The sequence below is a fragment of the Micromys minutus genome (assembly GCF_963924665.1).
Source record: "Micromys minutus genome assembly, chromosome: 17".
NCBI classification, from domain to species: Eukaryota; Metazoa; Chordata; class Mammalia; order Rodentia; family Muridae; genus Micromys; species Micromys minutus.
The window spans coordinates 33741043-33753877 of NC_137952.1; the positions used below are offsets into that span (position 1 = coordinate 33741043).

The following is a 12835-nucleotide window of genomic DNA, read 5'->3' on the forward strand; positions in this document are numbered from 1 at the left end:
GTAGACCTGAGTTCTATAAGAAAGCAGGCTGAGCAAGCCAGGGAAAGCAAGCCAGTAAGCGACATCCCTCCATGGTCTCTGCATCAGCTCCTGCTTCCTGACCTGCTTGAGTTCCAGTCCTGATTTCCTCTGGTGATGAACAGCAATGTGGAAGTGTAAGCTGAGTAAACCCTTTCCTCCCCAACTTGCTTCTTGGTCATGATGTTTTGTGCAGGAATAGAAACCCTGACTAAGACAGATAGCAAAGAGATAGAGTAGACCAGCCTTCCAGGTCTTAGGGTCGACTGGCTGAACATGCAAACTCCACTGCTAAAAACCAAAGCCTTTCCTGTTTTAACAACATCTATAGACGTATTGTACGTAGTCTGACTATGTTAAGTACTTAATATACATTCCCCGTTGCATATTTGCAACAGGAGGAAACCTATTTACAGATGGAATAACCGCTTGTGTGAGTCAGTCATTTGCCCACAGTAGTAAACCAAGGGGAAGGAAACAGTGACACACAAGTGAAGACATTTTCCTACCTGTCCTGTCCATTAAGTTATATGGACTCAGCACAGACTGAGAATGAATATTGAGAACATGGTACATACACATAGTAGGAACACATACATTCATATGTTAGGGGCACAAATATGTATATGTACTGACACATGTATGCAGACATACACATAAATACATACATATATACATAGAGGAAAAGAGAAAAAAGACTCAAATAATTGCTATGCTAATAACTAGTTATATATATATATATATATATATATATATATATATATATATATATATATATATATATATATGATCTGGATTCCTATGCCTGCTCATTTATCACAGAAACAATGAGCACGTGGAAGTGTGCTTAATGTGTGTGAGGCGCTGAGTTTGGTCACAAGCACCTGATCCCTCAGCAGAACCAGGAACACTACTACCTTCCTGACAGGGTTGCTATGAAGACCATGCTGGTGCCATGCAAAGTACTTAGCTTAGATCCCATAGTAAATGACATCTGTCAAAAGAACACAGCAGAGCCAGGCATAGATGGCGTATGCCTTTGATCCTAGCACTCAGGAGGTGGTGGAAGGGAGGATCTCTGAGTCTGAGGCTAGTCTGGTGTACAGAGTGGATTCTAGAACAGAATAGCTAAGGCTACACACAGAAGTCCTGTGTCAAAAAAGTGCATATTTGCACTCACACACTTATATACATATGTATATATATACACATACATAATACACATATTGTGTATATATCTGTGTGTATGTATATATGCATGCACTATATATACACATATGTATAATAATGTATACACACATATACATCTATATACACATATAGTATGTATATACACATATATGTATACATATGTATACATATACACACATATACACAGATATTCATGTATGCTCGAGCACACACACGCACACACACACACACCACTAGGGGCTGAAGAGATGGCTCAGCAGTAAGAGCACTTTCTGTCCTTTCAGAAGATCGAGGCTCACTTCCCAACAACCACAGGGCAGCTCACAACTGTTTGTAACGCCAATTGCATGGGATCTAACGCCCTCTTCTGGCCCCCAAGGGCACTGCTTTGCTGTGCTTACATGCCAGCAAAACATTTATATACATAAAATAAAATCTTTAAAGAAAGAATACAATGATTTAGGACCGCCTTAAAGGCGAGAGAAGGGATAGGAGCATCTGCCCAGCACGCAGAGCTGAGGAAACTCCTCGGCCTGCGCAGCTCCCTTTCATTATCTGACTGATTTCAGTAGGTCTGCTCGCCACCTTTGTCCTTTCTGACCTTCCTCCCCACTGCCTGAATCTGAAATCCAGGTCCTGAGACACGGCAGCCTTACTCAGTGTCTCTGCTCACATTTACGTCCATCTGAAAAGCACTCACTGGGCAAGTCCTTTCCACTTTCACTCAGTGATACCATGGAGGCCCTGGCCTGACTGACTAGGAAGTACACGTATGTCAGCTCACTTCATGGGTCAAATCTGGCAGAGCCTTCCCAAATGCAACAGGTGCCATGCCTCCTCTGGGTAAGCCTCCCCCACCCCCATTGCTAAGGTTATCTATAAAGGCACAGGGCATAGAGGCTCACAGGATGTAGTAGGCACCGAAGTCATCTGCAGGGAACGGCAGATGAGACGCCATGTCAGTGGGAGCAAATCGGGCTTTCACGTCTACTCACAAGCTAACGCTGATCCTTTAAACTCCATTTCTCCAAGACTGTTCCCCTGGCCTGTTTTTGTTTTTGAACAGTTTGAACACTTTCCTCCCTTTTTGTTGCTACAGACTGATCTCACTTGACTCAGGCCTGGTTCTTCTTGGAGCCTCCCCTGCATCATAATTGTCACCCTTTATACCAAGGTTCTATCATGTTGTCAAGGGATACCATTACTTGTTTGTTTGAAACGCTTCTGAAAGATCAACTTTCTGAGAATGAATTGCCCACTCTTTTCTGCTCTCTCTCCATTGCTCAATTCCTCACACACATGCACACACAGATGTTCATCGCCTAGATTAGGATACCGTGTGGCAACACCACTCCCGTGGAACATCTCTCATCCTATGAAGGAGGTAGTGAGATTTTTATCATTCTAATGCACACTACAGTGAGGTCACTTGGGATGGAGACACAGCTGGATATGGACACATTACCTGTAGCATACAGGCTGTCTTGGTTTAGGGTTTTACTGCTATGGATAGACACCATGACCAAGGCAACTCTTACAAGGACAACATTTAATTGGGGCCGGCTTACAGTTTCAGAGGTTCAGTTCATTATTATCAAGGCAGGAACAAGGGAGTGTCCTGGCAGACATGGTGTAGTGACACACTTCCTCCAACAAGGCCACCCTACTCCAACAAGGCCACACGTCCTAATAGTGCTGCTCTCTGGGCCAAGCATATTCAAATCACCACACAGGCATATTACAGGATTTACAAGCTGTGGCCTCAGGGGCACACATGATGCTCTGAGCTCAGACTATTCCACCAGAGGAAAAGGATGCTCTAAGTAGAGAAAGCATGTTGCTGTGACCTGCCTCTAGAGTGCCAAGTTGCTGCTGGCCTGCTCTCTGAGCAGATCTCCTGGGACAGCCAGGCACCAGCAGAGAGCCCTTAGTACCAGTTTATCCCAGGTAGGGAATTGAAGACAGGCCAAAGGAAGGATACCATCAAAGTCCAACTTGGTGAACCAATGAGCTTCACTGGGGTCACAGTTATAGGATATGGATGGGGACATCAGGAGCAAATAGGACTCAGCTGCGTTACTGAAGACCCCACTATGAGTGACAGCTCATGAACACACAGCCTGCAGGCATTCAACAAGTTGGAGAGTGTCCTTTCTAGGCCTTTTAGCTGCAAGCCATACACTGCACTACACACATACACACCCCACATGACATCGTTCACACACACATTATATCAAACCACCCCCCACAATGACTAAGAAATATGCATTAGATCCAGAATGATGTCTTTCTCTCTCTGTGCATGTATGTGTTGAGAATCAAAATTCACACCAGTAATCACAACCTTTCTAGATTTATTTTCCCTTCCCGTACCATCTAACTCAAACTGGAAGACATAGCTTCTGTCATCCCTAGCATAGCTCCTGTCCCATCAAGGCTCAATGCCAGGTGTATTCCCACTGCCCAGCACGCAACAATCGTGCCTCAGCTGCACACCAGGGCACCACTGCCCACAGAAGAAGAGGGCTTCTTCTTCATTTTTTTCCCTTCTCTCGTTGGTGGTTTGTTTGAATCTGCCCCTCTTAGACATCATCTGAAAGTTGTGCAGTACTTTCAAGATCTACTTCCATGTATTTTAAACATTTTGACAATATGAAAGTGCAGTCTATGTTCTTTTCACATATTTATGTTAAGCTTAAGTTGAGAAGCAAGGGCAACCCTATTATTCCAATCCACGTGGGTTTTAAGCTATGGTTGATACATAATGGAGTTTTGTGAACAGGCAGGTGGTATGCGGGTAAGGACTACCATGTGCTGTAATGACAGAAACTGCTGTGCTTTGGCACTGAGAATGCTCCTGTGGTTAACATCCTTGATGCTGCAACTTGGGTTCTTCCTGTTGAATTGGGAATTAAAGTGCCAGGCACTTTCCTGGTTGCCGCTGTGGTACACACAGGAACTGCATCACGATTCCAGGTCTATTTGCAGTCTTTTGTCCTTTGCGTTGTGGTTTGAAAGCCCTCCACTTGCAGGCTTTTCTAGAATATCACAGGGATGTTTTCTTTTTTTTTAAGTAAAAGGAGAGATCAGGTGCAATGACTTTGGAGGTAAATGTCTGCTAAACCCCTATGAATATGAAACCCATCTCACAAATAGTGATAAAACCTTGTAAAAGTCCCCAGTACATAATCCAGTGGGCTGACCCTCCCTGCTCAGCCGGCCCGTCCACTTCAGTCTCCCTGGGGTGATAAATTTATACTTAAACTGTCTATCATAGCTGAATTATTTCCTTCAAGAAGACAAGGGCCAAGGAGAAATGCTCTCTAGTAAGAGACCATACTGTGAAACTGAGAGTGAGGTTTATTCATACTTAAAATAATTTTCAATCTGATGCAATTTTGAGATCATTGAGATCTTTCTCCATCTACATAGCTCTGAGCCAGAGACTTGGGTTTCCAGAAACTGAACAGCCAGTGAGAGTTAACTCAGGGCTGTGCCTCTTCTCTCGAAATTTCGATGAATAAAAATCTAAGGTGAAAACAATCTTTCCTGGAAGAAATCAAAGAAAAGTGAGAAATTAGGGAAGAGCAAGTGTGTGTGTGTGTGGTCCCAAGAATAAACATTGGTTGTTTAGGGGCTTTTTATAGGAGTCAGAGCAGAAACTAGACAAAGGTGAGAACCCCAGCTGGGCATAGTGGCAAATGTCTTTAATTGAAGCACTTGGGAGGCAGAGACAGGTGGATCTCTGAGTTCAAGGCCAGCCTGGTCTACAGAGCAAATTCCAGTATAGCCAAGGCTACAAACAAACCAACAAACAGACTGAGAATCCTATTACAATTGGTTGATTCTCTGCACACATCAAGGAGTAGGGCAATTAAAGGTTTACATAGTCTGTGCTTGTAAAGCTCAGATAGGGGAGTGGTCACTCAGTCAGTCATCTCCGAGCTGCTTTGTTGAGCTTCACTGGTTTGCCTGCTGTTAGCCTGGTCTGGCAGTGACCTAGATGGGGGTCTGTGAGTGTTCATTGCTGTCTCGATTCTCATGTGATATAGCACAGCATACTGTTACAGTTACTGGAGATGTAACCATAGTTCCTTTTGATTATCCCTCACTAGCTCCTTGTCTATGGGATGGTGTCCTCTGGGGGTTTCTTGTTAAAAGCTGCGTTGGAAGCAACTGTGAAAGCACCCTGCCTTGTGTATGTTTTCCTGGGCTCCCTGCAGCTAGCTGCCAGCTAACTTGCAAATATCAACTTGCTTCCTAGTTTCTGGTTTTCCTAGTAATTCAGTTTGGTTGCTTCATTTCCAGCTGCAAGCTATCTTAGCTCTCAACACTACCAACGCTATTCTCCATCTCTACCCCTCAGCACTGTAGTTACAGTGAGTACGCAGTCCCATCATTTGCTCAGTAAGCATTCGTATTTGCTAAGACATCTCCCCAGCTCTTCCTTCCCTTCTTGAGACAAGGTCTCCGTGTGCAGCCCAAGCTGGCCTTGAACTTATGATCCTTCTGCCTCTGCCTCCTCAGTGCTGGCATTACAGGTTTAAAATATTCACATTAGAACCTAAGAGTCTTTGACAGTTTGGATGTAAGCTCTGTGCTTACATATTCCCATTAGTTAGACCTTAGAAGGATTTTCTAATGTGTGTTTTGCTGGCATGCATGTATGTGTACCATCTATGTTCTTGGTGTCCTCAAGAGCCAAAACAGGTGTCAGATATGCTAGGACTGGAGTTATAGTGGCTCGTGCATGGTGCCTTCAGAGCCCTGAAGAAGAGAAAGATCTCCTGGGTCTGGATTTACAGATGGATGTGAGCCACCGTGTGGCTGCTGGCTATCAAACCTGAATCCTCTGGAACAGCAGCCAGTGCTCTTAACCACTGAGCCATTGCTCCAGCCCAATTGAGACTTCTTACAAGGGTACTTTTATGGCTGCATGAATTGTCCTTTTGGGCCTCCTGCATGCTAGTCAAAAACTCTCCTCAATCTTTCTTCTAGTTTTGCTCTTAAAGGTTAACCATAAAATACCTTTAAATGTTAAGAGATGAGTTTTGGGAGGTGGCTTAGTTGGTGAAGTACTTGTTAATCATGAGGATCTGGTGCGGTGGCAAATGCGTGTGATCTTTGTGTTGAGGAGGCAGATACATTAAGATCCCTGGGATAGCCCATCTAGTCTACTTGGTGAGCTCATAGGCCATCTTAAAAAACAAGGTAGATGGCTCCTGGAGGAATGCCTTAGTCTGACCTATGACTTCCACGTACACACACCACAGGTAAATATTAAAAATAAATCAGGGTTGGAGAGATAATTCAGTGGTTAAGAGCACAGGCTCTGTTCTCAGCACTCACATGGCTGCTCACAAATACCTGTAACACCAGTTTCAGGGCACCCAAACCCTCTTCTAGCCAGGCATGCTGCAGGGCCAGGGAGCAGCCCCTGAGCAAGGCAAGCCCTGGAAATCTCACCCTGAGATCTGTAGGAGTAGGAAGGCCCACCACCTTGGGCCTTTGTTTATGGGCACAGCCCTGTGCCCCATCCTTGCCTCACTGGAGGAGGTCATGTCCAGCAGCACATGGAATTTCTCCGAATGCAGCCCCAGCACCTGGCCGATGTACACTCACACCCGACTGCCCCTATTCACCCTACAAAAGGTTTACATAGCCCATGCCCCCTCCCCCCCCATTAGACAAGCTGTCTCACTGACACTGCCTGAGGTTCTTCTGCTCCCAACTGTCTCATCTCCTCTTCCCAGGATCCAACCATTTAGATTGTTGTGGATCACACCACTGCAGGCAAAAAATCCATACACAAAGAAAAATTACAATGTTTAAAGTTGAACATGTAGGGCTGGAGAAATGGTCCAGCAGTTGGCTTCTCTCTCAGGGAGGATTGGAGTCCACTTTCCAGCATCTGATTTGAGCAGCTCACAACTGCCTATAACTTCCAGAGAATCCAACACTCTTCTGGCCTTCGATAGCACCCAGAACACACATGGCACACATTCGTATATGCGGATGCTCACACTTAAAAAGGGGGGAGGGACTGAACTTTGATATATGTTACATATGCCTACATCTCCTATCGTGCATGTTTATACTTTTACTAATGGAAACAGCTGTACGATACATTCCTGGGAAAGGGAAAAAACCTGTCTCAAAAGATAAATATGCTTCTTGAATTGTGAGTTCAAGTGCAGTAGTTCTACATAGTGAGTTCAGCCTGCTGAAAGACAAGAGACCTACCAACACAAAGCTGAAGCAGCTGGCAAGATGGCTTAGCAGGTAATGCTTGCTGCCAACCCTGCTGACCTGATTTAGATCCTACACGGTGGAAAGGAGAAAACGGACTCTTGCAAGTAGTCCTCTGACCACATGAATACCACAAGATGTGTACGTCTCCCAGCCAAAATAAGTAAGTGTGGAAAAAATGCATTCTTAAGGTGAGAGGACTGACACCTGAAGTTGTTTTCTGACTCCACACAAACACACACCCACACAAGCTGACACTGACATACATTTAAGAATGAGTAAACTCATTAAACATCTGTAAGAATAAATTTAATTTCTTTTAAAGATTTAATGATATACAAAATGTATATGGTATAGTATCTTTAAGTAATACACCTTCTCTCTCCACATCAACATTAAACACTATTTAACAGTTTATCTCTGCGGCCTTGTCTGTATCTATGAGATACACTATTGAATACGAATAAGCTTTACACTGCTCCCTTCCAAATAAAAATTAAAATTAGTACCTAGGAAGTGAAAAGAAAGAGAAAGCATAAAACTTGAGTCAAATGACAAGCTCTTCTTGTTACTAAATATGCAAAAATATCTGGGCAATTAAGTTATATTTCATTGGCATAAAGTTGTATTGTGATCTCCCTATACTATATAAGGATAATCCAACAAAACTGATTTCTTAAATAAGTACCAGAAATAGAATTCACATTGACACATTCCTATAGAATTTTAAATGTGAGAGCTCACATGACACTCTGATTTGATACACTAAGTCTGTAGATCTTTGGAGATGTATGCAACTGCAGGCTGTTACAATTGTAACATTCCTCACAGAAAACACTCATTGAACAGTGAGTTAACTCTTATTTATCATGGCTTTCTTTTACTTAACATTGATAAATGTTAAAAAACCCTTTTGCACAATTCAGGTTTTGTTTAACAAAAACTGACTGTATCCATAAACAATGACTCTAAAGTTGATTCTTAAAATGTCTCTTAGAAAATGGTCCTCATGAGACCCTGGATTTGATCCTCAATACTACAGGGAAAAGAGAGGGAGGGAGGGAAGACAAGTGGTTTTTAGTGCAGGCTTTGTAACATGCCTGTGAAGCAAAATTGTAAGGAGTAGTTTTTCTGTGACAACAAACATCTAGTTGGAAGCTAACAGCATTATCATAGAGCACAAACTGAGGAAGACTTCAGCCATTTATTTAGTTTCTTTAGCTGAATGGCTGTAATTGAGCAGCCAATAAAATCTGAAGACACTTTGGTTAATGATACTGCACCAAGTGACAGAGAATCATCACCCTCAATAGCAGTTTCAGGCCCTTCAAAAGCTGAGAGTACTAACCCTCTGTCACATTGTTAACATTTCCCAGTTGTTATCTGTAACCTTGAGGCCCTCTTCAATGAGAACCTAAACTATGTGTGGGGCCAGCAAGCTCATTCTGCACACATTGCTATACCACCAATTCCCTGCTAAAAGGAAAAATGACAGTCACGCTTTTGTGAAGTGTAGGCAAAATCGATGATTCAGTACTATAACATCAGACGAACAGAATTTGTTGCTTCTGATTCTTTGGTGGAATTTCCAGACTGAAGATTCAAATCTGATGACTCATCTTGAGGAAATATAATCTTATCAGGCGTGTAGTCATTCCTCTTCAGATCTATGTTCACAACCCCAGCAGATAAAGAAAAAAAAAGTCAGAAACTTACAAATGAAGAATTAAGAACACTTTCTACATTACAAATGTGTATATTTCCTTGAATATCATACTTAATAGCCATACATCTCTATATAAGTATTAAGGACCACAAGTCAGTAAATAAAGTAAATGTGACAACATAGCAACAAACAGTATATAAGGTGTGTACAATTCTGTGATCACTGAAGTGTTACAATGCATTAATGAACACAGTATACAAGGCCCTGCTTTTGTATAGCTTACAGGGTCACAGTCTTGTACCACAAGATGGAAAACGCCCACACTCATGCACTATTATGGTTTAAGATTGTGAAAATGGCTATTCCACCAAAAGCAATCTACAGATTCAATGTAATACAATCAAAATTCTAACACAATTCTTGTCAGAAAATGAAAAAGAATCTTAAATTTCACATGGAAGCAAATAATTAGCCAAAACTCTTTCTCTTGTTTTTTTTTTTTCCCTCCCCCTCATGATCATTAAAAAAAAAAAAAAAATCGCTGTCTAGACTTCAAAAGGTATTACAGAGCTATAGTAAAGGGACTAGGAGAAGTCAGAGCCACTGAACAATGAACTAGGACTGAGGGCCCAGACGTAAGTGCACACTTCTACAGTCACCTGAAAGAGGCCAACAAAATACTGAAGAGGGCATATTCAACAGATGTGCTTTACAAATTGGATAGCTACATGTAGAAGAATGAAATTTGATACTTATGTCTCATCCAGCACAAAACTCCACTTGTGGGTCAAGAAACACAACATAAGATCTAATGTGCTGAATCAGATATGGGATACAGTTGGGAATAGACTTAAATTCACTGATACATGAAAGGACTTTCTCAACAGGATCCTAGCCGTGTAAACAACTAAGACCAGCAAATAATATAATAAACGAACCTCATGAAACTAAAACATTTTTGTACAGAAAAAAAGAAAAAAACATCATTTGAGGGAAGAGGCAACCTACAAAATGGGAATTATCTTTAACAGTTAAACACCTGACAGAGGGGTTAGTGTCTTGGATACACACAGAGAAAAACAAAATAAACAAAAAAACCAAACATAAAGAGAACACATTGGGGAAGGAGGGATAGAAAGACTAAGAGACACAGGAGGAAGATAAACACATAGGAACGATGTCTTCCAGACACAGAAGAGCAGCTCCATATATAAGCACTCACAGTGATTCCAACAGCACAAGCCCCATGCAGACCAACTATCAAAATGTAGAGATGACAGGTAAGTTCTACCATAGTTAAGGAACTATCTGAGAAAGGGAAGTCAGTATTCTTTAAAATTGACATCCCTGTGCTATATAGATATCTCAGTTGGTAAATTATTTGCCACTTGAGTATGAGGACCAAAGTTTCATCCTCAGTACTCACATAAAAAGTCAGGTGTGGCCAGGTAGGAGGCTGAGGCAGATGGATCTCTATGAGTTCAGAGCCAGCTGGATCTACAAAGCAAGACCACACCCCCAACTGTCCAACAAAGTAATTCCTGTTAAGCTGAACACAACCAGGAATATATGCGAGCACACATGGACTTGATGGGTGTAAGAAAAAGGAAGAGGACACACAGATGAACAGGAAGGTATGACAGTCCTTGTGTGGAACACTCCCAACCCCATTTTGAGAGAGTCTATGTAGCCCTGGCTAACCTAGAATTTCCTGTGTAGTCCATGCTGGCCTTAAAATTCAGAGATACACAAGACTCTGTTTCCTGAATGCTGGGATTAAAGGCATGTGTAACTATGCCCACCAAAATGAAAATTCTTAAGAAACAAAGAGAAAATTCTCAATTTAATCAAAGTGTACAGTTAACAGCTTTAAAAAATATTTAAAATGACATTTTCCCCACTAAAGATTTATTTTATTTATATGTAAGTACACTGTAGTTGTCTTCAGATACTTCAGAAGAGAGCATCCCATTACAGATGGTTGTGAGCCACTGTGTGGTTGCTGGGAATTGAACTCAGGACCTCTGGAAGAACAGTCAGTGTTCTTAACCGCTGAGCCAACTCTCCAGCCCTTAAACTAACATTTAAAAAAATTTTATTTTTAAGTAAAATTAAAATGATTTCCCCCCTCTAAGCCCTGTTTATTTTTCTAGGTGTGTTAAGTGTTTTGCTTGCATTTACGTATGAGTATGACATGTGTGTCTAGTGCCCTCAGAGACCAGAAAAGGGAGCCAAGTCCTCTGGAACTGGAGTTAGGGAAGAAAGGTTCCAGAGAGTGAAGGAGCTACCTCAGAACTCCAGATCAATTACCCAAACCTTTGTTTTTCTGTCTTATTACAGTAAGCACCATATACACCATGGATTACAATCCTATAAGCTATAAGCTAGGCAGGTTGGCAAATGTATGTAATTCCAGGACCCCAGAAGCTAAGGTAGCTGAATCTTGAATTCAAAGCTAGCTTGGACCACAGAGCAGAAAAGGAGTGAAAATTCTTACCTGGAAGCTTAAGCTTACGACAGCAAGAGTTACAGTGATGTTTGGCTCTGAAGTTTTTTATTGCATCTTCTCCTAGATTGGCAGGGCCGAAAACCATGTCAGAGGATCTGCAGAATTGGCAAGTGAAGAAGGGAGTTTAAGTTTAAAGTGGAAACGTGGAATTTAAAACAGCAAAGTTTGCCACAACAGAACAGTTTAATCTTATTACCTTTTTTCTTCAGCTTTTATCACAGATGGGTCAGTCAAGTTTTCTCCCACACCTTTAAATGTATACATAGAAAAGACAAGTAACATGTATAATGCAAGTGATGTTTATGTTCACATAATAAAAAGGTTTGGAGAGATTTTTATAGCATCATTCTTAATCACAATATTAATAAAACTGCACTAATCTCTCAATTAAGCCAATTTAGGAGCCTACTGACAGAAATGAGAACAGCAACAGATTCTGGCTATAGAAGCAAAATTAAGGGGCTGGAGAGATGGCTCAGTGGTTAAGAGCACTGACTGCTCTTCCAGAGGTCCTGAGTTCAATTCCCAGCAGCCCTATGGTGGCTCACAACCATCTGTAATGAGATCTGATGCCGTCTTCTGGTGTGTCTGAAGACAGCAACAGAGTACTCATATAAATGCAATGTTAAGCAGAAGGGTAGTAAGTGCAGTGCCTGCCTCAAGTGTGAGAATCACATTAGGTGGAAAAATCCAGAACAATCCTCAGTTTTACCTTTTTACCACTATGTGTGTTGGCTCACTACCTTTAATCTCAACACTCCTGAAGGAGAGGAAGGAGAATCTGTGAGTTTGAGTTTGTAGATCAGCCTGGTCTACGTAGTGAGTACCAGGTCAGCCAAAAATACAAGGATACACTGTGAATCTGTCTCAAAACCCAAAGAAGAGTCTGAACTTTTTCTCTTGGGAAGAGCAGCTGCCATGCAAAAAGTCAAACTACCTAAAATCATCCTACTACAGGAAACTATTTTAGTCACGCAGATAGGTAGCGAACAGATATCTAAGATATTTAATTCCAATTAAACTATCCAATTTGTCTTCAGCAATTCAAGCCCTCAGAATGGAGATGAGCTCTCCCCATTATAGTCTATCTAAATTCTGGAAGCATTGGGCTAAAGAAATGGCTCAGAGTATAAGAGCACTTATTGCTCTTCCCAGTACCCACATGGAGGCTCACAACTGCCCAGAACTCCAGGGGTTATTCT

General features: G+C 41.9%; 1 protein-coding gene across 1 annotated transcript in view; it reads right to left on the reverse strand.

Moving 5' to 3' along the window:
* Nucleotides 1-7752: 7752 nt before the first annotated feature.
* The window catches only part of TRPM7 (transient receptor potential cation channel subfamily M member 7), an 82097-nt gene continuing 77014 nt past the window's right edge, over nt 7753-12835 (reverse strand). Inside the window, exons 37-39 of the mRNA XM_080931322.1 lie at nt 11830-11881; nt 11622-11728; nt 7753-9125 (exon numbers count right to left, since the gene is read on the reverse strand). Coding sequence (XP_080787448.1) covers nt 8995-9125; nt 11622-11728; nt 11830-11881 — 290 coding nt within the window. The 3' untranslated portion in view covers nt 7753-8994. The remainder of the gene's footprint in view (nt 9126-11621; nt 11729-11829; nt 11882-12835) is intronic.